This window comes from Bos javanicus, chromosome 12 (assembly GCF_032452875.1).
Source record: "Bos javanicus breed banteng chromosome 12, ARS-OSU_banteng_1.0, whole genome shotgun sequence".
Classification (NCBI taxonomy): domain Eukaryota; kingdom Metazoa; phylum Chordata; class Mammalia; order Artiodactyla; family Bovidae; genus Bos; species Bos javanicus.
The window spans coordinates 18,324,851-18,351,548 of NC_083879.1; the positions used below are offsets into that span (position 1 = coordinate 18,324,851).

The following is a 26,698-nucleotide window of genomic DNA, read 5'->3' on the forward strand; positions in this document are numbered from 1 at the left end:
CTTGCTAGCAGTTTCTGCAAGAATTAAGTCCTTGGTCAGTGCAGTCACTGAAGTTTAGCACCCCCTGAAAGGAATTCAGGGCAGAATGTGCTCTGGGAAAACTGGCAGAAGAGGCCTTCTGATAGGCATTTTCAGGAGAAATTTTTTATGAACCTGGATTCTTGCATCTTTCCGTGCTTAGAAAAGCACTGACACCATTAACCTTCTACCCAGATGGATGCTTGGTTGCAAGATTCACCTTCACCGAATGCAGGTATATACCGACCTCCCCCGTGACCTCTTCCAGCCTACAGTCCTCAGTAAGATACTAAATAAGCTTGACTCAACTTTAACATCGTGCTTTTGTTTGTTGGTATGTTTTGAAGTAGGCACAACTAGGTTAGCTTTCTTGACTTCTGTTAATTATCCTACGTATGGTTGAATGAGCATCTGGGATCTTAGAGGTAGTTCTATCCCCCTTGTCTTTTTTTCCTTGATAACATAGTACCCTAAGTTTGAATCTACCTTCAGATTCTGGTTACCATGTCTGTCCTTCACAGTCAAGTCTTGGCCTTACTGTCATTTTCTGACATATGACCATTATCCATCCCTACTTGTACCTGGAATCATGACTTGTTTTCTCTGACTAAACTCTGCTACTTTCTAAACACGTGATATCATTCTGTGAGGTTTAAGGTTTTTCTAGGAATACATTTTTTATTTATAATGTAGGAAAGATATTATTAAGGTTCTTAGCAATAATAAGAGAAACAAAAAAAGCTTAAAAGTGAACAGATGATATAACTCTACTATTCTAATCAGCTGTTTATAATTTTCCAGGTTAAAAAATGTTTTTTAATTGAGATACAGTTGCCCTATCACAGTGTATTAGTTTCAGGTGTATAACGTAATGATCCAATATTTGTATATATTGTGAAGTGGTCACCACAGTGAGTCACATCACCAAATGTAGTTAGAATTTTTTTCTTGTGATAAGAACTTTTAAGATTTACTCTTTTAGCAACTGTCAAATATTCACTGCAGTGTTATTAACTATACTCACCCTGCTGTATCTTCTATCATGACTATTTTATAACTAGAAGTTTTTACTTTTTGACCCCCTTCCCCCTTTTTGCCCACCCCCTGGCTCTGGCAGCCCTCAATCTGTTCTCTGTGTCTGTGAGCTCTTGATTTTAGTGCACATATAAGTGAGATTTTACTGTAGAGTCGACCCTTGTCTGCAAGGGATTGGCTCCAGCACTCCTGCAGATACCAAAATCTGTGGATGCTCAAGTCCCTTATATAAAATGGCATAGCCCAATCAACCGTCTATATCCACAGGTTCCACATCCCCTGATATGGAAGATATATTTGTCTTTATCTGACTTATTTCACTTACCATAAAGCCCTCAACTAAGAGTTACCTGGCAGCCTGTCTGGGGACGACGTGCTGATTCACATAATCACCCTCACAGACAAGAAACTGAACAGTTCCATCTCACAAGGAACTATATTCATATTTCTCTAGCCTGACTATACCTGCCCTAACCCCTGGCCATTATTAATTTGTCCTTTATGTCTAAAATTTTTCTTATTTCAAAATGTTATATAAATGAAATCAAATAGGATTATCTTCTCAGCCAGAGTCTCTGGAGATTCATTTAAGATATTGTATATATCAATAGTTCATACTTTTTTATTGCTAATATTTCATAGTATGAATGTACTGCAGTTTCTTTAACTGTACACATATTAGAGAATATCTGGGCTGATTCTAGTTTTTGACTATTACAAGTAAGGCTGCCATAAACTTTTGTGTACAGATTTTATATAAACATATGAGTTTTCACTGTTTTGGATAAATACTCAAAGAGTGCAGTTGCAAAGTCATGTAATTATTGTGTTGTATGGACTCCCAGATATTTTCCAGAACAGTTATACCATTTTGAATTACCATCAACAATACATGGGTGATCCAGTTTCTTTGCATCCTTGCCATTTTTTGGTATTGTCTCAGTTTTCTTTTAGCCATTCTGATCATGTAAGGATAGCTCATTGACATTATAATTTACATTGCCCATCAGGATGATGGCTAATAGTGTTGAATATCTTTTTCTGTTTACTTGTGATCTGTGTTTTCTCTCTGGTGAAGTATCTCTTCAGGTCTTTGCCCATTTTCTAATTGAATTGTGGGTTGGTTTGTTTGTTTTTTACCACTGAGAGTTCTAGAATATATAAATATTCTAGATTCTAGTCTTTTGTTGGATATGTGGCTTATAAATAATTTCTCAAAGTTTCTGTAGACTCTTCCCTTCGTGTGGTCTTTCTCAAGGCAAAAATTTTAAATTTTGATGAAAGTGCTGTTTATCAGTTTTTTATTTTGTGGATCATTCTTTTGTTGTCAAGTCTTAAGAACCTAGATCCCCAAGGTTTTCCCCTATGTTTTAAAAGTTTTATAGCTTCACATTTAATATTTAGATGATCCATTTCCAGTTTATTTTTACAAATTTGAGATTTAGGTCAAAGTTCATTCTTTTTCCATTGATTTGCTTTTGCACATTTGTCAAAAGGCAATAAAGAACAAATGGGACAAATAGATGTAGAATTTAAACTAACCGCGTCAATGACTACATTAAGTGTAAATAGTCCAAACTCCAATTAAAAGGCAGAGATTCTCAGAATGGATAAAAAACAAGACCCAGCCCTTTGCTATGTACAAGAAACCAGTTTTAAATATGAAGGTGTAAATATGTTAAAATTGACATGAATCAAAAGGATAAGTGCAGAGATGGCTCTGAGGGTAATTCTAAGACTTGTTCTGTGGGTAATTAAGTGATTGATAACAGATAACCAAAGAGGATATGGAAGAAGTCTTAGCTGATTGGTGGTGAGGGTAATACGTTCATGTTAATATTTGAACATGTTGGCATTTGAGATACTTGCCACATATATGTGCGGACATCTGAGGTGTTTAGTTGGAAGCACTAGATCTGGAATTTGAAAGAGTAGTTTTAGTCAGAAATGTATTAATAGATTTAGGAGTAAGCAGAGATAGAACTAAACTCATGATCATGGCTCAGCCAGCATATATATTAGCAGAAGAATCCTGAAAAATATCAGTGTTAAAGAAGTAGTGAAGTTAAATGGGAAAGAACTGTCAGGTCAAGGCCTGCCCACAATTTTGTGTTTTATATTCTAATTTCCTTTTGCAAGGTAAAATGGTCTTATAATGATTTGGCTTAGGATAGTACAAAAACATTTCCTGTAATGTAGGGCCAATAATATTTCTTAAAATGCCCAGAAAACAATAGCAATTCCTGTCTTCCACTTCCCCTATTGTTAACTTTTCTACTAGCACTGGAGACCTTGTACTTACTTAGATAATCAGAATCTCTTTTAAGAATACCTTGACCTGATAGCCTTGAAGTCCTTTACTCTCTGGAGACGTTCACTCTTGCTTTAGATGTATGTTAATATGAAAGATCAGGTAGAATAGACTTACAACTTCTACTTTTTCTATCCATATTACTTATTAAGTGGGATTTATACTAATATTGCTGACAGGGAGAATCTGGTTTCCTTCACATGATTAAGTGGCAAAATGGAGTGAAATGTCCAGAGAGTGATTATGCTAAGAGTTAATTTAAGTAGGTTAGCAGTGACATAAAACAGCTTACCTGAAACCCAAGAGTAAACTTCTGAATCCTGAATGCAAGCAGTGCTATAGATACAAATACATAAATTTTCAAAAGTTAAATATTCCATTAAATATTTTCTTTAGATTAAAAAAGTCAGATTCTGTATTAGTTATCCATTGCTGTGTAAGAAATTATCCCACAGCTTAACAGTTTAATAAAAGAACTAATGATTTACTTCACACATAATTTCTGAAAGTCAGGAATCTGGGAGTGGTTTATCTATGTAGTTTTGGCTCCAGTTCTTTCAGGAGAGTTGTTCAAGTTATCAACCAAGGCTGCCATCGGGTTTGGTCTTTCCTGGAGTTGGAGAATCCACCCCCAAGTTCACTCACATGGTTATTAGTAGCCCTCATTCCTTTATTTGTTGTTGCCCAGAGGCTTCATTTGTTTGCCACGTAGACTTCCCTATACGGTTGCTTGGTTCATGGCAGCTGCTTTCCCCTAGAGCACGAGGAGATCCGTGAGAGAGAACCTAAGATAGAAACTGCAGGTTTTTCATAAGCTAATCTCAGACCTGGCATGCCATCACTTCTGCTATATGCCATGGACCACACAGACTAACCCAGGTACAGTGTACAAGTGTACAAGGGTATAAATACCCAGTGGGAGGAATTAATGGGGTTATCTTGGAAGCCAGCTGCTACAGTTGATATTTAGTTATCAATTAGAAAGCAAATCCTATCATCCACTTTCATCTTTATGCTTTGCTGTATTTAATTAAACCCATGATAGGGTTTTGTCATATAACATTCTAGAAATATTTATTGAGTGTCCACTATATGCTTGGCACTGGGATTTTAAGAACTCTCTAAAAGTCCCACCTGGAGAAGAAGTTAGACTTGGGATACATTTTGAAGTTTGAGCCAATATAACTTCCATGGACTGGATTCCAGTGGAGAGTGAGAGAAAGAATAGGTGATTTCTTTTTGCTTTGGACAACTGTATATAAGTGATAATGATATGGGGAAAAGTGGATAGGAGTGGGAAGTTTTTGTGGTAGACGATGATTAAAGTTTATTTCAGATGAACATGTTGAGTAAGGCGGAAGAGGACAGAGGCTTCTGAAGTGACCCTATCAGTAGCTGACATCTGGAGGATTGCTTACTGTTATGTTCCTACTTCCTAATATAGCACCTGTTACAGAGCAGACGTATGGCAAACAGTGGGTGGATGGATGCATGATAACTAGGCATTATTGTCATTAGTATCTCCACTTTACAGTATAGAAAAGTGAATCATAACAAGGTCAAGCGACTCTCTCCAAGGTCAGGCAGCCAGTACATGGTCAAGACTTGAACACCTGTGGTGTGACTCCAGAGTCTGTGCTTCTGTGCATTGCGCCGTACTTATTATTATTCTCATGACATACTTCATTCTCTGTATACCTCTGTGTCAGTCGGGCTGGGAGAGATGGAGTAATAAAAGTGATACTTGGGTGAAACATGAAGACTGTTGGTGAGTAGAATGGCACTTCTTAGAAGAAGAATTCACTTTGGTATAATCCTATTGTGATAATTCAACCAGGTAAACCATCTATGGGTTTAAACCATATTGGAAGAGAAAGTAAAATGCCCATCAGCCACATACCTATGTCCTATTAAAGGCTCAAGTTTACCTGCATATCTCTGTGAGTCTCAAGGTCTTCTGAAAGGTCTTTGTTTGAGAAAAGAATGGGATAAGGCCACTCCTGCTGAATATATGTGGATTCATCCCATATGAAAAGATGTTCAGTTCATCAATGACTAGAAAATGTAGAACACTGACTATGGCATGCATGCATTAGCTGGTTTTCATTGTTAGCCTTGCTTTACTCAGCTGAAAGCCATTATTGAGATTGCACTTCAGAGTGCCCCTAATGAATATAAAGAATGACTTGACAATAGGAATTAGTACAATTAGAATAAATCAGTGTTGTTTACTTTTTGAAGATTTTGTTTAACTTAGTTTATTGCTGTTTTAGTCACACAGAGGTTTTCAGGCTTTATGTAGTCGGGTTGTTTTGTGTTTTTCTTTACGACTTCTGGGTTTTGGTCAAACCTAGAAAGGCCCTTCCTTATCAAGAAGTTATAAAGGAGAGGAAGGGATGCAAAGAGAACAAAAGGTAACTCTGTGAGGTAATGAATAGCTAACTAGCTTGATTGTGGTGATTATTTCACAATGTGTGTTTCTATGAAACCATCACATAGTACGCCTTAAATATATATGGTTGTTGTCAATTATACTTCAATAAAGGTGAAAAAAGATTAAAAAAAAGAAGTTATAAAGATATTCTTTTGTATTTCTAATACTTCAATTTTGTTTTTTAATGTAATGAATTTTTATAATTGTGAAAGTATAATAGCCTTTTTTTTCAAATTGTTAGCTAATTTTTCAAACACATTTTATTGAATAGACATCTTCATATTTTCACAAAATCTACATTCTACAGTGTTTTGTATTTTTATTTACAGATGCACCACTTTTCCTTTTTATATAAACCTATCATCTTGGCAATTTGTCTGCTTTCCTTTCTTTCTTAGTTCAAGCACTAAAAGAGTGAAATAAGTATGTCCCCAGGTTTTATGGTCTTGCAAGGTGTCACCTCCAAAAAGTTACAATTTTTGAATCAGTTATTTTAATGGCTCTTACTTCTGGTCTTACATTTTTATAAATGATTTTTAAATTATGCGTTTTAAACTTCTTGCTTGATATATGGAAATATATTTTGTATTGGTTTTATAGCAATACTGAGACCTTGCTAATCTCTTTCATTCTAATAATTTCTCTGTAGATCCTTTTGAGTTTTCTTTGTTGTATCCAACTCTTTCCTGACCCCATGGACTGTAGCCTGCCAGGTTCCTCTGTCCATGGGATTCTCCAGGCAAGAACACTAGAGTGGGTTGCCGTTTCCTCCTCCAGGGGATCTTCCTGGCCCAGGGATTGAACCCGCATCTCCTGCAGTGGCAGGCAGATTCTTTACCACTGAGCCACCTTATTGACATAAATCATTTGTGAATAATGGTATTTTTGTTCTTTTTTTCTTCCTGGTCTTTTGATCTTTAATTTCTTTTCTTTATCTTTTGAACTGACTGGAACCTCAAGTATAATACTGAATAGAAAGCCTGATAATGGGACATCCTTCTCTTACCTCCGATTTTTTAAGGGGAATGCTTTTAATGTTTCACCATTACACATGATGTTTGCTGTGGGTTTTTTGTTTATTTGTAGATGTCATTTATCAAATTAGGAGTGCCCTTCTGTTCCTGATTTATTAAAACTTTTCTTCTTTTTTAACATAATAAATGGGGTTTTAAATGAGAGCTTTTTCTGCATTGATTTTGACAATATTTTTCCCCTTAGATTTATTAGTAAGGTGAATTGCATTATAGATTTTCTAACATTGAACTAATCTTGCAACCTGGATAAACTCATCTTGGTAAATGACATACTCTGTTTTTAACACTGCTGATTTGGATTGCTAATTTTAGAATTTTTATATCTCTGTTTATGAGTGAGAATGGGCTATAATTTTTCTTTTTGTAATATCCTTGACAGTTTTTAGTATCAGTGTTGTACTAGCCTCAGAAATCAGAGAATGTTCTTACTTTTTCCATCCTCAGAAGAGTTGAAGTAAAAGTGGAATTATCTATTCCTTGAATGTTTGGTAGAATTTACTGGTAAAACCAGAGGTACTTGAATGTTTTCTTTATGGAAGTGAAGTGAAGTCGCTCAGTCGTGTCCGACTCTTTGCGACCCCATGGACTGTAGCCTACTGGGCTCCTCCATCTATGGGATTTTCCAGGCAAGGGTACCGGAGTGGGTTGCCGTTTCTTTGTGGGGAGATTTTTAATTACCGTTTCAAATTCTTTAATACTTTATAGGACTATTGAGGTTTATTTCTTATTGAGTTCTGTTAATTTTTATTTTTGTGGAATTCTCCACTTGGTTTACATTTTCCAGTTTATTGACATAAAATTATTTATAACTGTCCCCTATTATCTTTCTGATCTTTGTAATGGTGGCCCCATTTTTGTTCCTAATATTATTTATCTGTCTCTTCCTTTCTCAGTATGATTGGAGGTTTGTTTAATTTTATTAGTTCTTTCAAAGAAGCAGTTATTAGCTTTGTCTATCAGACCGTGTATTTTATCTTTGTTTTCAGTTTCATTAACTCCTGCTCATATCTCTATTATTTTCTTCCTTCTACTTTCTTTGGGTCTTTTCTGTATCTCTTTCTCTAACTTTTAATTTCTTTTCTAATATAAGCATTTTAAGTTATACATATTCCTAATTTATTTTGTGCATAGTACAAAAATTGGCAATCATTTTCAAAATGGAAACAAGAACCTTATTCTGACTTCAGAATTGCCGTTGTCAATTACGACTCTATTAATAATGCTCACCATGTCAAACATTATGATTTTGATACATATATAAGAAGGTCACGCTTACCAGTGTTATTTTAATGTCATCTTGTTTCATGTAGGATTCACCTTTATTTGATCTTATTAAACAAGCAAAGGACCGCGAAGGACCAGTTGATCACTTTGAACCTGCCTGTACTCTCAACCTTCCTCTCCAGAATAATCACACTGCAGCAGATATGTGAGTGAAATCTGTTGTCCATCCAGCTCACAAAAGGATTCTGAGCATAGTGTGATACAAGCTGTTATGCAAAAGCTGCAGGGAATAGAATTTTGCATAAGACGTTCCTGCTTTCAAGAATCAGGAATATAAGATACAAGACCCAAATAAAGGTCATATACAGCGGTACAGAGTGCTACTGAAATCACTCCAGTTTAGTGTCATGAGGACAGTTTTCATGCAGGGATGACAATTTAGATAGTCCTCAGATGTAGACCAGGATTTCAACATGGAAACCAGAGAGAAGGGAGAGGACGGAGGAGACAGAAAGAGCATGAACCTCAAAGTACAACAGCCGGGAGAGCGGGAAACATTTTTCAGAAGTGCAGCTCAGTGCCTTTGTAATGCAGCATAGGATGGGCTGGGAAGATCCCCTGCAGAAGGAACTGGCAGCCCACTCCAGTATTCGTGTCTGGGAAACCCCATGGACAGAGGAGTCTGGTGGCTACAGTCCATGGGGTCGCAAACAGTTGGACACAACTGAGCGACTAAAACCACCATGGGATGGGCATAGGGAGTATGCGGTGCAAACAGAAGACTAAAATGGTTGATGAGTGCCTGATGACATGCTAGAAGAAGAATGCAATCACTAACCTTTATTGAGGGCCCACTCAGTGCTGGAGAATTACCAAACAGCCCTGTAAGGCAATAGACACTGTAGCAGCCTTCATTATCTATGAAAAAGGAATTAGAGAAATAAGGTAACTTACCCAAAGCCAACAGAAATCAGATCCAAGCGGTCTGACCCCAAAGCCCACGCTCTGAAACATTCCAGCTACATTGCCTTTCACAGGAATGTGTGTAACGTTATGTTTCTGTTGTTATGTGTAAGAATTGACATTACATAGCTCTGTGATGAGTGCAGGGGCTGTTTTCCAGAGGTGCCATTTCCATGCTAATTTGTATCCAGAGTATTTCTAGTGCGTGGAACCTCTGCCTTCATGTATAACTTAGCTTGCTAGGTCATACGTTAATATAAATATGTCAAGCCTTATCTTTTTCTTTAATTCAATAAGCAGTTGACTGTTGGGTGCCAGGAAGCGTTTTAGGCACTGGGAATACAAAGGCAAGTAAGATGGATTAGGTCCTTCCCTTCACAGAGCTTACATTCCGAACAAAGGCAAGGAACAGTGAACAAGGAAACTAATATGTAACGTGATCTCAGAGTGTAATAAGTTCTGTAATGGAAAAACACAGAATGATGTGAAAGAGAGGAGCTGAGAAAGTGATAGAATGTTTAGGGAAGCTTTCTCTATTGAAATGATGTTTGACCTGAGACTTCAAGAACAAACAGATGCTGGCCTGCCAAAATCTGTATGGTATGCATTCCAGGCAGAGCAAACAGTGAGTGCAGTGTCCCTGGGTGATCACACTTACCTGGTCTGAGGAACAGAAAGAAATCCCAAAGCAAACAAGAAGAGAGCAATGCAAGATGAGGCTGGAAAGGCAGACTGCGGCTAGATCTTGTAGAGTCTCATCGGAGAGGAGACTCACAGAGAGGAGTTCAGATTTTAAAAAGCTGTGGGAAAACATTAAGGTTTTAAGCAGAGGGGCAGCTTGCTATAATTTGTATTTTTAAAGGGCCACTTTTTGGCTGCCATTTGAAGTACAGACGGGGTAGGAGGAGAGAAAAGAACAGGGCAAGGAAGAAAATAGAAAGACCCAGTTTGGAGACAATTTCAATAGCCTAAATGAGAGATGTAAATAAATGAGTTGGTCTAAGATATGTCAGTAGAGATACAAAGAAATGGAAAATATCTGGGGTATGTTTCTAGAGGGAGAACTTTCTTTTCCATTGAGTTTGAAGATTGGGAAAAGGAAAAAATTTAAAATATCTCCTAAGTTTTTGACTTAAAAAACTGGTTGTAATACGGAGCCATTTCTTGAGATTGGAAACATGGAGAAATGAAGAGCTCCACTTTGGCCTTCTTAAGTCTGAGATTCAGGAAGTGAAGTAAGTATTATCCTGATTAGGTTATAGTTGTTACCTATTATCCAGCAGGTAATATTTTCACCTGGATTTCGAGGGAGACTAACTTCTACCCAAGTTAAGTCAGTCTACAGTATTGCTAGTGAATTGAAGGGAAATTCAAGGGTGATAGATTAGACCCTGGTACTTATAAAATCATGATACTGGTTCCCTTTTTCTAGTGTTCTAGTTAATATATTACATGTAGTAGAAACATCCATAGTAAGGTACAAATCCTACTTCCTGCTCAGAATTATTTCTCAGCTGTACTGAGTCACTAAGTCATGTCTGACTCTTTGCGACCCCATGGACTGTAGCCTGCCAGACTCCTCTGTCCATGGGGTTCTCCAGGCAAGAATACTGGAGTGGGTTGCCATGCCCTTCTCCAGGGTATCTTCCCAACCCAGGGGTAAAACCCAGGTCTCCCACACTGCAGGTGGATTTTTTTACTGTCTGATACTAAAACAGAAGGTAGACCTGGACTGTCCCGTGAAATAAAGGGCAACACAGAGCAGTGATAGGTCAGAAACTGAGAGTTCATATGTACTCATATCTCCGTCTCGATTTATGCCTTACATGTCTAGTATATGGGTGTAAACCTGCCTTGTTAATGTTACCTGAATATTAATTCATATAATTCTGTACTATATAATTTAGGAAGATGTATGTGTATGTAACTTCAGTCTTATGTAAATGAACCGTAGTTATCAGTGAAACATTTTTAAGAGGAGAATCAGAGAAATTGATATTTTAATATCAATGGCTTGTTCTTTTAAGCTGGAGTCATTTTTATTATCTCAATTTCACTTTAATTATTAAAATTGAACATATAAACATATATAGCTATTTTTTCAATAAGGCAGTAATTTCTAGGAAAGGCCGTTTATGAAAATAGGGTTAGAAATGATAACAACAAGCCTTTGATAACAAGCTTTTGATAACAAGCCTTAAGCTTTTCCTCTTAAGCTCTCTTTTCCAACTTGTATTTAAATAGGACTTTGGTGTAAAACAGTAGATTAAATAGACAAAATGTGTTTGGATGCGTGTGTACAGCTGTGTGTGTTTGTGTATCTGTGAAAGAGAGAGATTCTGAGAAAACTTCACATGAAGACTTTTACTTTGAATATATCTAGGTATCTTTCTCCTGTAAGATCCCCAAAGAAAAAAGGGCCAACTCCACGTGTAAATTCTACTCCAAATTCAGAGGCACAAGCAACCTCAGCCTTCCAGACTCAGAAGCCATTGAAATCTACCTCCCTTTCACTCTTCTACAAAAAAGGTTAGTAGATGATTACTTTCATGAGCGTGGACTCTGGAACGAGGCTGATTGGATTCAAATCTTGGCTCTTTGGCTTACTAGGTATGACTTTGGGCAAGTCACTTTAAAAGCTCTATGCCTCAGTTTCCTCATCCGTAAGATGGAAATAATAATAACCTACCTTATTTGGGTTTTGAGATAATTAAATGAATGAATACTCCCAATGCTCCCAAGAGTGTCTAGCACATAGTAAGCACTCAAAAAGTGTCAGATGTTGTTATTCTTGCTGCTTACTGTTACGCTTTCAAATTTATGCTTGGAAATATTTGCCCCTAACATTACTTCTTCTGTTGAGGTGTGTAAGTTGAGATTATACAATGGCCTGTGGCCTAATGCAGATGCCTTTCCTGGTGACCAGGTTGTACAGCATTTTCTGATTGTGTGTGTGACGGGGTGGGGAGGTCATTTGGGTGTCTGTGCATGTACACACAAGGGCACACCCACTTGAAACTCTTAGAAGAAAAGTAGAAGGCCAGATTCCTCTGTGATAAATCTTATTTCTGACTTGAATAAAGTGAATATACTGAGCTTTATAGGCATGTTATAAGTCCTTAAATTAGAGCAGTGGTTCCAAAGTGTGGTCCCCAACCAGCAGAATCCACCTCACTTGATAAGTTGCAGAAAGGAGAATTTTTGTTTGAGCCCCAGTGCTAGAACTACTCAGTCAGAGACTCTAGTAGGATGAGGAAAAAATCCTTGTTTTAACAAGTCCGCAGTGCAAGTCTGAGGTAAGCCAAAGTTGAAGACCAGTGGGATAAATTATTAACTAAAAAATTCTGATTACTTTATGCAAGTCTTTGACAGGTGCATTTAAACCAGATGGAGGAAAATTCAATTTTGTGGATTACTTTTCTCCAACCTGTGTGCCAGTAGTATTTTTAGATAAACTCGCTCAATATGTTTAATATCACAGTCATATTACCACTTAAGTAATCTACAAGTCTAGCATTTTTATAGAAAAATACACTATTTGTTTTTTGTTTTCAGGATTGAAAAAATTAAGGGAGTTTGGAAATTCTCTTATTTTTAAAAATAATTACTCTCTTGAATATTGATAGAATATTCAACATCTGTAATGCATGATTACCAGTGAAACTGAAACAAACTGTATTTGGGTTGTCTAATTTCACAATATCTTAGGATCTTTCTTCCTCTAATTTTCACCTCTGCCTCAACTTTATGCTATAATAATTCAGCAAAATAATTATTTTTGCTGAATAGTATTTTCAGCAAAGTATTGTTTTGCCTTCTATGTATGTAGGACAATCCTAAGACTAGAAATCATAAGGAAAATAGTGGGAGAAATGAAGTTAATGTTAAATGCTATTTAACAGCATTTCGTTATAACAGTTTAATATTTTGAAAATATCTACCTGTGATACAAAATTAAGAGTAAATATGATTAATTCCCCTTATTTTTCCAGTGTATCGACTAGCATATCTTCGACTGAACACCCTGTGTGCACGCCTTCTGTCTGACCACCCAGAACTAGAGCATATCATCTGGACCCTTTTCCAGCACACACTGCAAAATGAGTATGAACTCATGAGAGACAGGCATTTGGACCAGGTAAGGAAATTATGCACTTCTCTTCTCCTGCTTACTTGTTAGCTATGTACTGATTTCTTAAGAAAAGTTTGGATTCAAATGAGAAGCTGCATCAATTTAGTTAACATATATTTGCTTACTGGCTACCCTTTATATTTTTGCTGTATTTTTTACAAATGAGAACTTTAGAGTTTGAGAATATTTCAGTATTTACTTATTTAATGACATGAAAGTTCTTGTTGCAGAAACCACTGAAGAAACTTTATCATAGGCGTTTTCTGTGTTGTTGTAAACTAGAATTCATTTAGTGTGGAAAAAGCATGAGACATAAGAATAGTTGATCTAAAACAGTGCCAAATGAACTCAGGATAGGAAAAGATAATTCTGTAGGAGATTAAATTTCCTTTTTTTTTTTTTAACTAAAAGATAGCAGTGTGTTTTAGAGCACAGTTCAGTTCAGTTGCTCAGTCGTATCTGACTCTTTGCGACCCCATGGACTGCAGCACGCCAGGCCTCCCTGTCCATCACCAACTCCCAGAGTTCACTCAAACTCATCATATCCATTGAGTCAGTGATGCCATCCAACCATCTCGTTCTCTGAGCACAACCGTGTAACAAAACCCTGTTTTTGTATCACATTTATTTACTAGATTATGATGTGTTCTATGTATGGCATATGCAAAGTGAAGAATATAGACCTTAAATTCAAAATCATTGTCACAGCATACAAAGATCTTCCTCATGCTGTTCAGGAGGTAGGTAATTTTCCATGATAAGAATTTTCAAAATATATCCATAATATGGATAACTTTAGTCATTAATTGTACCATATGTTCTGACTGATTTGTATAAATTTACATATCTACTTTTTATTTTCATATTATTAATTATTTGTAGTTAAAATGTAATTGGGAAGCTAACAATTTAATATTCAAATTCATATTATAAAATAAATAGGGAACACTGTATTGTGCCAGTAAGCAGAACATTTGTAATAAACTTTTATATATATATATATATAAAACACATACAGTATATATGTTTGACTTTTCACTTCCAGTAGAATAGCTATAACCCAAGCCTAAAATGGCTTCTTTAGATTGTTTTTTCCTATAAAATAATGTGTCTTTTTACTGTTAAAAAGTATCATGAACTATTAAAATAGAAACTCTAAAGAGATAAATTCCCAAATTCATTTAACAAGTATTTTTGCTCTTCTTCCTCAGACATTCAAACGTGTTTTGATTAGAGAAGAGGAGTATGATTCCATTATCGTATTCTATAATTCGGTCTTCATGCAGAGACTGAAAACAAATATTTTGCAGTACGCTTCCACCAGGGTATGTTGAAGGCGTCCTTTATTTGGGCAAATCTGCTTATAAAGCAGTGGATCTCACTAAAGTGTTAAGTAACCTCCTGCTTTTGTTTTTGCTGTAGCCCCCTACCTTGTCACCGATTCCTCACATTCCTCGAAGTCCTTACAAGTTTTCTAGTTCGCCTTTACGGATTCCTGGGGGGAACATCTATATATCACCCCTAAATAATCCATATAAAATTTCAGAAGGTCTGCCGACACCAACAAAAATGACTCCAAGATCAAGGTTTGTGTTTTCTTTTTAGGAAAGCGGTAAAGAATGAGAGGGTTTGTTTTTTTTTTAATCCAAGCATAAAACCGTAAAGCTTTCTTCATTTACTACAAGCTAGTCCCTAATTTCCTAATTTATACTAAGTGATATGATAAAAAATAAAAATCGGGGGTTTTGGGGGTGAGATCATCTGTTTACTTAGATGAGTTTGCAAATTTAGTCATCAACTTTCCTGGCTTCTTGGGTCTTTTGTAAACAATCTGAGTACTAATTTGATCCTAAGTTTCAGATCACTCTCGGAGTTTTTTAAGTAGCTACCCTGCTAAACAAAGTAGATTCGTTTTGTTAAGAATTTTTATTCTAGAATTTATTGAATGTCCTGTGAACTCTTTCTGTGCATCTGTTCATCTTGCTTATGAAAATGTAGATGACTGAATAAATGTAGATGATGGTAAATGAAGTCTTTAGAAGCCCATCCCTACTTCTGCCCGCGGCCTCCTTGTATTACCTTGGCAGGTCTCTGCTTCAGAAGGCTGCTGTGGCTCAGGTAAATGATGAGTGTGAAGCTGTTTTAAATTCTTAGATGAAAGGCTCTGTGCACCTACAAATCATTATGTTATCTTCTGCAGTCAACACTGGGTGCTCTCTGGCTTTGAGGTACTTCAGCTGACTTATTATATGCTATCATGGGCTATTTGAAACGGACTTTATTTGAATAGTGGAGGCAGATTAATTAGTAAAGTTAATGTAGTCTCATCTCAGAAATTGTTAGCCCATATAGTTGCACTTAATGGGCAAGAAAAAGACAAGGAGAAGGGGATATAGTAATCCTATGAAAACATAAGTGTAGTGTGTTTACTTATATAAGCAATGCACACTCATAAAAATGTCAAACTGTACAGTAAAAGAAAAAGTAGAAAATAACTGGCAAATGATATCAATGCTCTCGTGTGCCCCTGTGTTATTTTCTATATATTTGGTGTTTTTATGGTTGAGTATCTATGTACTAATATCTACAATTTACATTCTAAGCTGCTGAGGTGCACACCATGTCTAATTTATACATTGCTACAGGAAAATGTATACGTAGGTAAATTTTTAATGATGATAATTAACCCATATTATGCTGATAATGATAGCTCCTTGCTGATCTTAGTTAATTCACTTCTGGGTTGGAATTGTTTAGCAAAAAAGTCACATTCTGAAAATCCTGATCAGCTATTAAGAGAGCATCTTAACACTCTCCGTATTCACCATATTTTGGTAAATCATATAGAACTATGGCTACTTATCAAAGAATTGGAGAACAATAAAATCCATATATCTATTGATTCCATGTGCATATGATCAAATCTTTGTCATATCAGGCTAATGTTGTTCTTCAGCTTTATTATCAAGTGCATAAATTATATGATTCAAACAGGGACAAACTAAGAGAGATTTCTGATTCGAGGATATGTGTTAAATGTTGCTTTAGTTGCTAAGTCATGTCTGACTGTTTTGTGACTCCGTGGACTGTAGCTCACCAGGCTCCTCTGTCCATGGGATTTCCCAGACAAGTATACTATAGTGGATTGCCCTTTCCTTCTCCAGAAGATCTTCCCAACCCAGGGATCGAACCCGCGTCTCCTGCACTGGCAGACGGATTCTTGGTCACTGAGACGCCTGGGAAGCCCACATGTTAAATAGCCTTTACCATATATCAGTGTAGGTCCTAAACAGAACTCAGGTTATCACTTATACAGTTTTACAAATACAACTTGAATTTTTTTTTAATTGTATTTTAATTTTTAAACTTTACACAATTGTATTAGTTTCACCAAACATCAAAATGAATCCATCACAGGCACACATGTGCTCCCCACCCTGAACCCTCCTCCCTCCTCCCTCCCCACACCATCCCTCTGGGTCGTACAACTTGAATTTTTAATGAGAAAATGTGAAATGAATTTGAATTGTTTCCTTACTCATTGATTTATGAAGAATTAAGTATGAGTAAACTTAAAATTTTCTTTTACCCTCTTTCCTTGTGAGCAATGGCAAAATATATTCTTGTAGACATGCAGTTCTTGCTTTAAAAATCTAAGGAACGAGCTTATTGTGTAACTAGACTAGCACTACCAAAATTAGCCTTTAGTGAGTATAATTCGTCAGTGGTTCTAGGGGTAGAAGAAACCTTTGATTTGGTCTTCCTGTGAGTTCAGAATAACTTGTGTATGTTCATCTCTGCATAGCTGTATATGATTTGCATTACTAATTTGTATTTTATATTAACTTGACAGAATCTTAGTATCAATCGGTGAATCATTTGGGGTGAGTATTTTTTCTGTGAATTACTATAGCATGATACCATAATTAAAAAAGAATTTGAAATTTTCTGTAATTGAATTTATAAATGCTACTATTCAAGTACCTTATTCAAGCATGTTGCATAAAATTTAGAAGATATATATCAGATTTATTTTCAAATCAGGTCTAATTTTAAATCATATTCATAATTGGTGTATTTCAAAACTGCTTTCTAAACATCTTTGAGCTTATATGTGTGTATACATTAATGTATATACATACAAATATATATGTGCATTATACAGTCTCAAAGGAATGTTTTAGAAAACAGCTTTGAATTTCACTAATTGGGAGTATGATTTAAAATACTCCAAAATGTAGTCACCGCGCCCACTTGTCACCAGCCAGTGCCTACTGGTCTCTTTCTGTACATATATACACTTTTGCTTTTCCTTCTTCTCCAACTTCTAGGATATTCTTCCCTGGTAAATTGATTAGGAATTGGTTACATGCCCCAGTGTAAGTGACAGGCTATGTGGTGGTCTTTGTTGCAGTGGAATCCAGGGGGAAGTTAAGCTTGGAAATGGTTATTCTAGTCTGGGAGCCCACTACTTTAGCTGGCCTTTCCTTACGGTCACTAATTCACAGTCCATATTCAGTGAGCATACTGAATGTTTCACCCCACCACTCCCACCTATGTTTGTTATTTATTGCTGCGTAACAAACCACCCCCAGACTTAGGCACTTAAACCTTTTTTAATCTCATTCCTTGTGGGTCATTGAGCAGGCCTGGCTCAGCCGGGTCCAGGGTCTGTCTGTACGAGGCTGCAGTCAGCATGTCAGCTGGATCTGCAGTTATCTCCAGGTTCACCTGGAGGACCACCTTTCTCACTTAGACTCACTCGTATGGTTGTTGGCTGATCCTCGATGGCTGTTGGCTCAAGCCAACATCAGTTCCTTGACACCCGGGTTTCTCCCTCGAGTGGCTTCTCACAACAGAGAGGAGGGGAGGGGAAGAGGGAGATAAGCAAAATTGAAGTCAGTCTTTTTGTTATATTGGAAGTGACTTGCCATCACTTTTGCTGCATTATTTTGTCAGAAGCAGGACAATACTAGGTCCAGCCCCACATTCAAGGAGACAATTATTGAAGGCCATTCTAGCCTCTGCCTACACACTGCCCCTCCAATGAGATAACTAGAGAGAGATACATGTTGTATACTATGAGACCAAATGTTAACATGTGTGTTACAAAATAGTAAATGCAATGACATTTAGCTAAACACAGGCTACAGCTGTCAGGCTTCACAAAAGCGATGTGGACCACATAAATAGGATTGGATCCAGATTAAGTATAGAGTGGAAACAAAGAAAGTGAAGTCGCTCAGTTGTGTCCGACTTGGGATTTTCCAGGCAAGAGTACTGGAGTGGGTTGCCATTTCCTTCTCCAGGCGATCTTCGTGACCCAGGGATCAAACCCAGGTCTCCTGCATTGTAGGCAGATGCTTTACCATCTGAGCCACCAGGGAAGTGAAGTATAGAGTAGTGGTCTTCAAACTGTTTTGCTTGCCATAAACTCTGAAAGAGCTGAAAGAATGTTATACATACTTCCATATTTTAAAGCTGATAACTGGAAATCCATTTAATAGGTGTACAGAATTTCATTTCTATCATATTATACATGCCCTCTAAATATATTTTCCATCAAAATCTGGTTTTGCATTTAATTTTTAGAAACTTAGTTCATTTAATTTTTGGTAAATTAGCTAATGAAAATTAGCTTTGCATAATTAGCAAAGCTAATCCTCAGTGTCAAATCAGTCAAATCAGATTTAACTTCTATTGGAAAGTCTGATTTCATGCTAGAATCCAAATAAGCATGTTAATACACATCACTGAGATAATCATCTCAGTCTCGTTCTGAAATAGATAAGACACAGTTTTTTCATGTGTTTGTCCTTTGGATAAAATAAGGTATTGTGCCCTCTTCAGCATTTTTTACTAAAGTTTTCTTTACTGTGAAAGGATTCTTCCTCAGGAGATATATAAATCAAATTATCTCTAATAGTACTTGGAAGGACTCAAATACTTTGATTTTTTCAGATATTTAATATTTTATTTTAAACCTTTAAGAGTTAGGAATATCAACAAATACTACATCAGTGATGATTTCAAATTTATAAGCTGTGTGACTTGTCAGCATGATATTCATAAAGTGAGTCCAAAATTATTCTTCACTAGACACCTCTTATTGAATTCTTGTAACATTTGCTCCAGTTATGCTGTGCTTAAAAAAAAAAAAAAAAGGTTCCAGAAAGCTCTTCCAGCTTTGCATGCTTCTGAGAAATAGCCCTGGTTTTGTGCTTGAGTAAGTTCTGAAAATGAGGAACCAGGACTTTTGAAGTAGTAGTCAGAGTTGTTGGGAAGACATAGGAGGGTGTGAGAAGAGCGGGTATTTATTGGGACAGAGTTAGGTGCGGTTAGTCTGATTTTAACATTTTTCATATCTCCCGTTTGGTCCAAAAAAGCAGGAAGTTAAATGCAGATATTACCTTTGCCTGATTTTTGACCCACCTCAAACCTACAATTTGGGGTTGCTAACTACAAAAGGATCTAAAATAAAGAATTCCATAATTTGTAGACTTCAGAGAAGTTCCAGAAAATAAATCAAATGGTATGTAACAGTGACCGCGTGCTCAAAAGAAGTGCTGAAGGAAGCAACCCTCCTAAACCACTGAAAAAACTGCGCTTTGACATCGAAGGATCCGATGAAGCAGATGGAAGGTAGGGACAGTGCTAGCACGTGTCTCAGGAGCTGAGCTGGTTGTCAGGAGAACCCAGAGTGGCCGCTCTGCTCCTGGCTTCTGCCAGTCTCTCTCATGCCAATAATATTTTGGAAATTATGAGGCTTGCTCAAAATAAAAGATGTGACTGCATCCCAAAGTTAAAAAAGCACCACGTAAATCTACTGAAATTCATTGAAAATATCAGATGTTTACAAATCTAATCAGGCTTTACAATGCCATGGATAGAATTTTGTTAGTTTTGATTAACATTAGATTTTAAAATGCTCGCTCTTGAAAAACGCTACCCTACTTTATAAGAACCACGGATAAAATATCTAGGCTCATAAATTTATGACATTTGTATTTTAGATGTTTGATTTATAATCCTTTGACAATAAAAGCTATTTACTAAAGTAAGAGCATAAATAGTCATTGAAAATGCCACAGTTTTTGGAAAGTTGAGTTTTTCATTTATACATATACATATGAAATATTTTGAATTTTTAAATCTGCAGTAAACATCTCCCAGGGGAATCCAAATTTCAACAGAAACTGGCAGAAATGAGTAAGTACTTATTTGAGTAAGTAAATAAATGAACAATTGTTTACATTGCAAAAAGCCTTTTCATTATAAGGATAAATTGATAGAATAGCAGACTTTTATGCATTTAAAATATAATTCAGTCAACAATATGTTATTTACAAGTATCTGTGGATTAAATGTATGATGCAAAGTTCAGGTCATCTTCATCCATCCGAACATCTACTGTGCAGCAGGAAGACCAAGAAGTGAAACCACGTCTTCATTACGGATGGCTGTGGCTGGAAAATATTTTGGGATAGCAGAACTATAATGAGGAACTCTCTGAGTGCTGGATATAGGGAGAGTGTTAGAAACTTAGCATATATAAATACCATCACCCTTACTTAAAGAATAATCTTTTATTCTGCTATTACCGAATTTTCCTAATTTGCAAGTTTTAGAACTGGATTTCAAACAAAAGTTTTCCATTACTAGAAATCAGAATTTTGATAAAGAATACTAAATCATTTTCCAAGTTAGACTGATGTCAGTTTGGAATGTTAGTTCAGTTCAGTCACTCAGTCGTGTCTGACTCTTTGTAACCCCATGGACTGCAGCACACCAGGCTTCCCTGTCCAGCACCAACTCCCGAAGCTTGCTCAAACTCATGTCCATCAAGTCGGTGATACCATCCAACCATCTCATCCTCTGTCGTCCCCTTCTCCTCCCACCTTCAATCTTTCCCAGCATCAGGGTCTTTCCCAGTGAATCAGTTCTTCACATCAGGTGGCCAAAGTATTGCAGTTTCAGCTTCAGCATCCATCCTTCCAGTGAATATTCAGGACTGATTTCCTTTAGGATGGACTGGTTGGACCTCCTTGCAGTCCAAGGGACTCTCAATAGTCTTCTCCAACACTACAGTTCAAAAGCATAAATTCTTTGGCACTCAGCTTTCTTTATGGTCCAACTCTCACATCCATACGTGACTACTGGAAAAACCATAGCTTTGACTAGACGAACCTTTGTTGGCAAAGTAATGTCTCTGCTTTTGAATATGCTGTCTAGATTGGTCATCACTTTTCTTCCAAGGAGCAAGTGTCTTTTAATTTCATGGCTGCAGCCACCATCTGCAATGATTTTGGAGCCCCAAAAAATAAAGTCTGTCACTGTTTCCATTGGAATGTTAAGGCAAATGGAATTCTCTCCTAAACTAATCAGAGATTGTGAAAGATTAACCCTAGTAGAGTCAGATGGACAGCACATTAAGAACAAGGTCAGGGGACTGCCCTGGTGGTCCCGTGATTGAGAAGGCACCTTCCAGTGCAGGGGGTGTGGAAGCTAAGACCCCACATGCCTCACAGCCAAAAAACCAAAACGTAAAACAGAAACAATAACAAAATCAATAAAGACTTTTAAAATTGGTCCACATTAAAAAAAAGTAAATAAAGGAAAAAGATCAGTGTGCATAAATTGTTTGTTGTTGTTTAGTTGCCAAGTCATGTCTGACTCTTTGAGCCTACTAGGCTCCTCTGTCCATGGAATTCTCCAGGCAGGAATCCTGGAGTGGGTTGCCATTTCCTCCTCCAGGGAATCTTCCCAACCAAGGGATCGAACCCGGGTCTCCTGCATTGGCAGATGGGTTCTTGACTACTGAGCCACCAGGGAAGCACAGACTGTTATTGGACTGTCTTAGAGAGGTAGGCACGTAATGTCACCAGGAAAAGGTGACATTTCCTGATAATCTGGTGCCAGATCCATTAACAGGAAATAGAAACAGGGCTTGGAAAGAAGACAAATATTCAAGAGATAATAAGAATTAAAACTGTCATCCTTAGGTCATAAGACGTATCGATAAGAACAATACCAATTAAAATGTGACTTTTTAAAAAGAAGCTTTCTCTCAGTACATCTCTGTGTATACTAACATTGAGATACAAAGTTTTTAAAATTACTTTTGATTTTAAACCATTTTTCTATGTATATTATTTGAAGATACTATTGAAACTAAATGTAACAAAAGTTTAAGTTCTTTGCTTATAAATTAATCTTTTTGGATTTTACATCAATTAATATACTACTGTTTTTGTAGCTTTTCTTCCCCAGTGCATGAAAACAGACATGAAGCTTATAACCAAAATCAGGCCTTAAAAATATGTGGAAGCCTTTTGGAGCCCACAAATATGCATTTTAAAAGGAGTAGAAAGATGTAAAAATATGTGTATTTTCCTAGAGAGGAGCTCAGTTGCTGTAGTCAGTCCATTTCACACTGACACGCTTAGCAGTGACTGTGAATTCCCTCTGCCAGACTGAAGTCCAGGGCCTTCGTACAGCTAGACACTGGAGGAGAAGTGGCAGGAGTTTCAATCCATAAGGGTAAGGAATTCTCCAGGTCGCTCCTCAGCTTTCCTCAAAAACAGGCCATCACACAGTGCTGGACTACTCAGAGTGGAAGGACCAGAAGAGGAGACTGAGTCACTCTTTCTGTTCTTTACCAAGTGTGAATGTTCTTTGTGCTTATTTATAAAGAACTCTTGCCCACCTCTAAAATCAAGTTAAGAATTTTGAAATAATTTAAAAGAAGCTTTCTGTTTTTGTCTATGTTGTAATTAATAATGTATTTTAAAATGTCCACGTCCAAATTAAATGAGCTGTAAGCTGGACTTCCCTGGTGTTCTGGCCGTTGAGAGTCTGCCTGCCAGTGCAGGGGACATAAGTGTGATCCCTGGTCTGAGAAGATCCCACATGGTGAGGAGCAAGGAAGCCCGTGCCCCGCAACTGCTGAGCCCGTGCTCTAGAGACCGCGCACCGCAACTAGCAGCCCAGGCACCTAGAGCCTGTGCTCGGCCACACGGGGGCCACCGCGGTGAGAAGCCTGCGCGCTGCAGCTAGAGTAGTCCCTGCTCACCGCAGCTGCAGAAAGCCCTCGCAGCAATAGACCCAGTGCAGCCAAATTAATTAAATTAAAAAAAAATAAATCAGCTGCAAGCTGATGTGTTTGCAGTACTTGCGTGCATCTCCAAACACAAGGGAATTCTGAACTTCATGAAGAATAACACTCACTCCAGCAGATTCTGGACCAGCCCAGGATTCTGCTTTGCTTAGATGCCAGACTTAACCACATCACCTCTAGAGCAGTGGTCTACAAAGTTGGGCACACTTGAGTGTGTGTAAGATCACCTTGTGGAGATACATAAGACAATATTAGAATGCTTATTTATCTTTATCTCATTGATTTTTAATGCTTGGGGTATATGTTTTATAATTTATACACATATACATAAATACATACATACTTTAATGGTACATATTTTGGGAGAAAGCTGGCTGATAGGGGTATATGATTTTAAAAATTGGAAAGCATAGCTTGTGAGGTTCTGGGCTCCATCAGTTTGGTGTGAGCATAACAAATAGAGTAGCCCTTTGCCAACTTACCCCACACCATCAGTGCTGTTCACATTTCTTCATCCTTTTTTTAGCATCTACTCGAACACGAATGCAAAAGCAGAAAATGAATGAGAGCGTGGATACCTCAAACAGGGAAGAAAAGTGAGGACCCCACGACCTTGGTGGGCACCCTACACACGTCCGGCTTGTCTTTGTCTCCTACAGATCTGATTGTAGGGCTCTCCCAGGTTCTGTTTACAGCCACAGTTAGTGAAGAAGATAATACATATCTCTTTGTGGATAGCACAGTTGAGTATTTGTGCAGGGGATTCCTAAGCCACTGGCAACATTGTACTCACTAGAACATGCATTGTTTTTGTACAAGATTCAAAATCTTGTGTCTGTCGATCAAATCTTATGTCGATCCTGCCATTGAAAAAGCTGTACCAGATGTTTCTATTTCCAAAGTACCGTAAGGCCCCTATGTACAAACCTTCAAGATGTGAACTTTCAAAGATGTGAACAATTGAATCCAGCGAGGAACCAGAACTTGTGCCGTCAATATCAGGCATGAAGTTGCAGCTTGCCTTCCGTCTCCTGTTGCTGACGACCCTTCAGCTCTGCCGTCTCCCTCCTCCTGTCCCTTCGCCATCAGTAACTCTTCTTGCTGTTCACTCAGTGCCAGCCTGTGTGCCAGCTGTTGTACTGTACTACTGTAGTTTTCAAGGTACTGTACTGTAAGACTGAAAATGTTTTATTTTTATGTGTTTTTTTAATGTATTATTTGTGTGAAAAGTATTATAAGCCTACTATAGTACAGTACTATATAGCCAATGTGTTTGTTGGGTACCTAGGCTAACTTTGTTGGACTTATGAACAAATTGGACTTAAGAACGTGCTCTTGGAATGGAACTCGTTGATACGTAGGGGTCTTACTTAATAATTATTCTGCTTTACAAATGGTGGCAGGATCCCCCAGGAGTGAGTCTCACAACCTGTGCCTATCCGAGTACTTTGTCTTCTCTTGTGGCACGTATGTGATGTTTGCTGTTATTTTTATTAATTTATATTTATTTTTTTAATTTAACATGAATACCCTTAGAAAATGCGTCTTGTCTTCCAAATGCAATTTGGCTGACTGCCCCCATTCACCCAAATGACCCTGAACTCTTGCGCTAAAACAGATGCTAGAAACTTAGGAGAAAATGATTTTTTTACACATTAGAGTTTCGTTTACTAATGGAAACTAAATGGGTGTACTGTGTGTTTGTTTTATAAATTTTAGTTTTAAAATGCAAACAGAAAACAAAAGTATAAACCTGAGATACTGTCATACTACTGATATAGGTTTCATACCTCAGGACTTGTAAGAGTTTATTGATCCTTTTCTTTATCCAACTCATGCTTTAAAAATAAAGAGTTATTAATAGTACTTTTGGTTTTTATACCATTCAGATCACTGAATTCATTAAGTACCTGTCTAGTACTTGGAAAATAAAGTGTTCAACTAGAGCTTTGCTGTCGAGGATCCGGATCCAGTACATCCCAAGGACACTTTCTGATGTTTCTGGGTCCCAAAGAATCAAGATACAAAGTAATTTTACTCTACAAACAGACTGTTAACTATAGGAGCTTTTTTTTTTTTTTTAGTTTTTTTTTCTTAGAGTTTCCTAATTGCATCTCACCAATGATTCTCCTCTCCTTTGGGAAGAGGGCTTTTTTTTTTTTTTTTTCCTGGAATGGTACATGTCTCCCATGTATCTTTGGAACTAGCAGTTGTCTTTTTTTTTAACTTCAGCATGGTCTTACACTGGCACCTTCAAAGCCACATTATTTCTAGGCCACAGTGCGGGTGATGAAAGGTCTTTGGGTTAGGCATTAATGTTTCTCTCTCTGATTTTGTGCAGAAGCTTCAAATTAAAATAGCTACAGTAGAAAAAGAGGCGCTTTCCCCCTCCCCCTGACACCTAAAGGTGTAATTTAAACTATCTTGTGTGATTAACTTATTTAGAGATGGTATAATTTAAAATAGGTGGTATTTAAGGTAGCATCTACTAGCTTTTAGAAAATTACTTTGTTTAAACTGAGAGTTCTTTTTAAAAAGAAATCTGGTCTTATTTGTTAGAAAGCAAAATTTTATTTTGTGCTCAATTAAGTTGCAATTTTATTTTTTGACAGTTATCTTAGTAACACAGGCACTAGAAAGCTTTATCTCACTTCCTCATTCATTTTTGCATGAATATCATACAAATCAGTTAGCTTTTAGGTCAAGGGCTTACCACATTACTGGGTCTTTTGCTAATAACTTCATATTAGAATTGGTGTCAGAATTTAAGGAACTTCAGAGATCGTGTATTGAGATTTCTTACATAAGACTTCAGATACTGCTTTATTGCTTTTTGTATTGGTTAAAACTGTACATTTGAAATTGCTACATTACTATTTTCTACAATTAACAATAGTCTGTCTATTTTTCAATAAATTAGTTAAGAGTCTCAGTGGTCCAATGTGGTCTTTGTATTAAGTGCAGTAACAGTCTCTTCTGTATCTAAATTCTCTCCTAGTAGCTCGTCCATTCTTAGCATTTGATGGGCTTTGTATGCTGATGAATCCCAAATTTATTTCTCCAGCCCTGACCTCTTCATAGAAGTCAGAGTTCTCACCGCCAAAAGAACTCAATTCCTACCCCACCCAGCTTCTCAAAATGTAAACCAAAATCAAACAAACAAAAACACCTTGTTTCTACCCTGGTTTTTCCCCATTTTACTAAACACATACTTGCTCAAGATAAAAACTTGTCTTCTGATAGCTCATGTCTGGACCACTCTTAGAGACTTCTAACTGGTCTCTGCCTCCCTCCTCACCTTTCTACTCCTTAAAGAGTGAAAGTGATCCTTTTAAAGTGAGAAAATACTAGCAAATGAAGCAACTGACAAAAACTAATGTCAAAAAATATACAAGCAACTCCTGCAGCTCAATTCCAGAAAAATAAATGA

The 26,698-nt window shown here is 37.1% G+C and overlaps 1 protein-coding gene across 3 annotated transcripts in view; it reads left to right on the plus strand.

Annotated features, from left to right (window-relative positions):
- The window catches only part of RB1 (RB transcriptional corepressor 1), a 120,256-nt gene extending 94,059 nt beyond the window's left edge, over window positions 1–26,197 (plus strand). Inside the window, exons 18-27 of one of the 3 annotated variants that reach the window (XM_061434602.1) lie at window positions 8,143–8,261; window positions 11,403–11,548; window positions 13,012–13,157; window positions 13,787–13,891; window positions 14,363–14,476; window positions 14,574–14,737; window positions 17,005–17,035; window positions 19,651–19,793; window positions 20,311–20,360; window positions 23,795–26,197. In XM_061434602.1, coding sequence (XP_061290586.1) covers window positions 8,143–8,261; window positions 11,403–11,548; window positions 13,012–13,157; window positions 13,787–13,891; window positions 14,363–14,476; window positions 14,574–14,737; window positions 17,005–17,035; window positions 19,651–19,793; window positions 20,311–20,360; window positions 23,795–23,868 — 1,092 coding nt within the window. In that variant the 3' untranslated portion in view covers window positions 23,869–26,197. Of the gene's footprint in view, window positions 1–8,142; window positions 8,262–11,402; window positions 11,549–13,011; window positions 13,158–13,786; window positions 13,892–14,362; window positions 14,477–14,573; window positions 14,738–17,004; window positions 17,036–19,650; window positions 19,794–20,310; window positions 20,361–23,763 lie in introns of all 3 variants that reach the window. The other 2 variants (XM_061434604.1, XM_061434603.1) reach the window with 2 other exon arrangements.
- The last annotated feature ends 501 nt before the right edge of the window (window positions 26,198–26,698 follow it).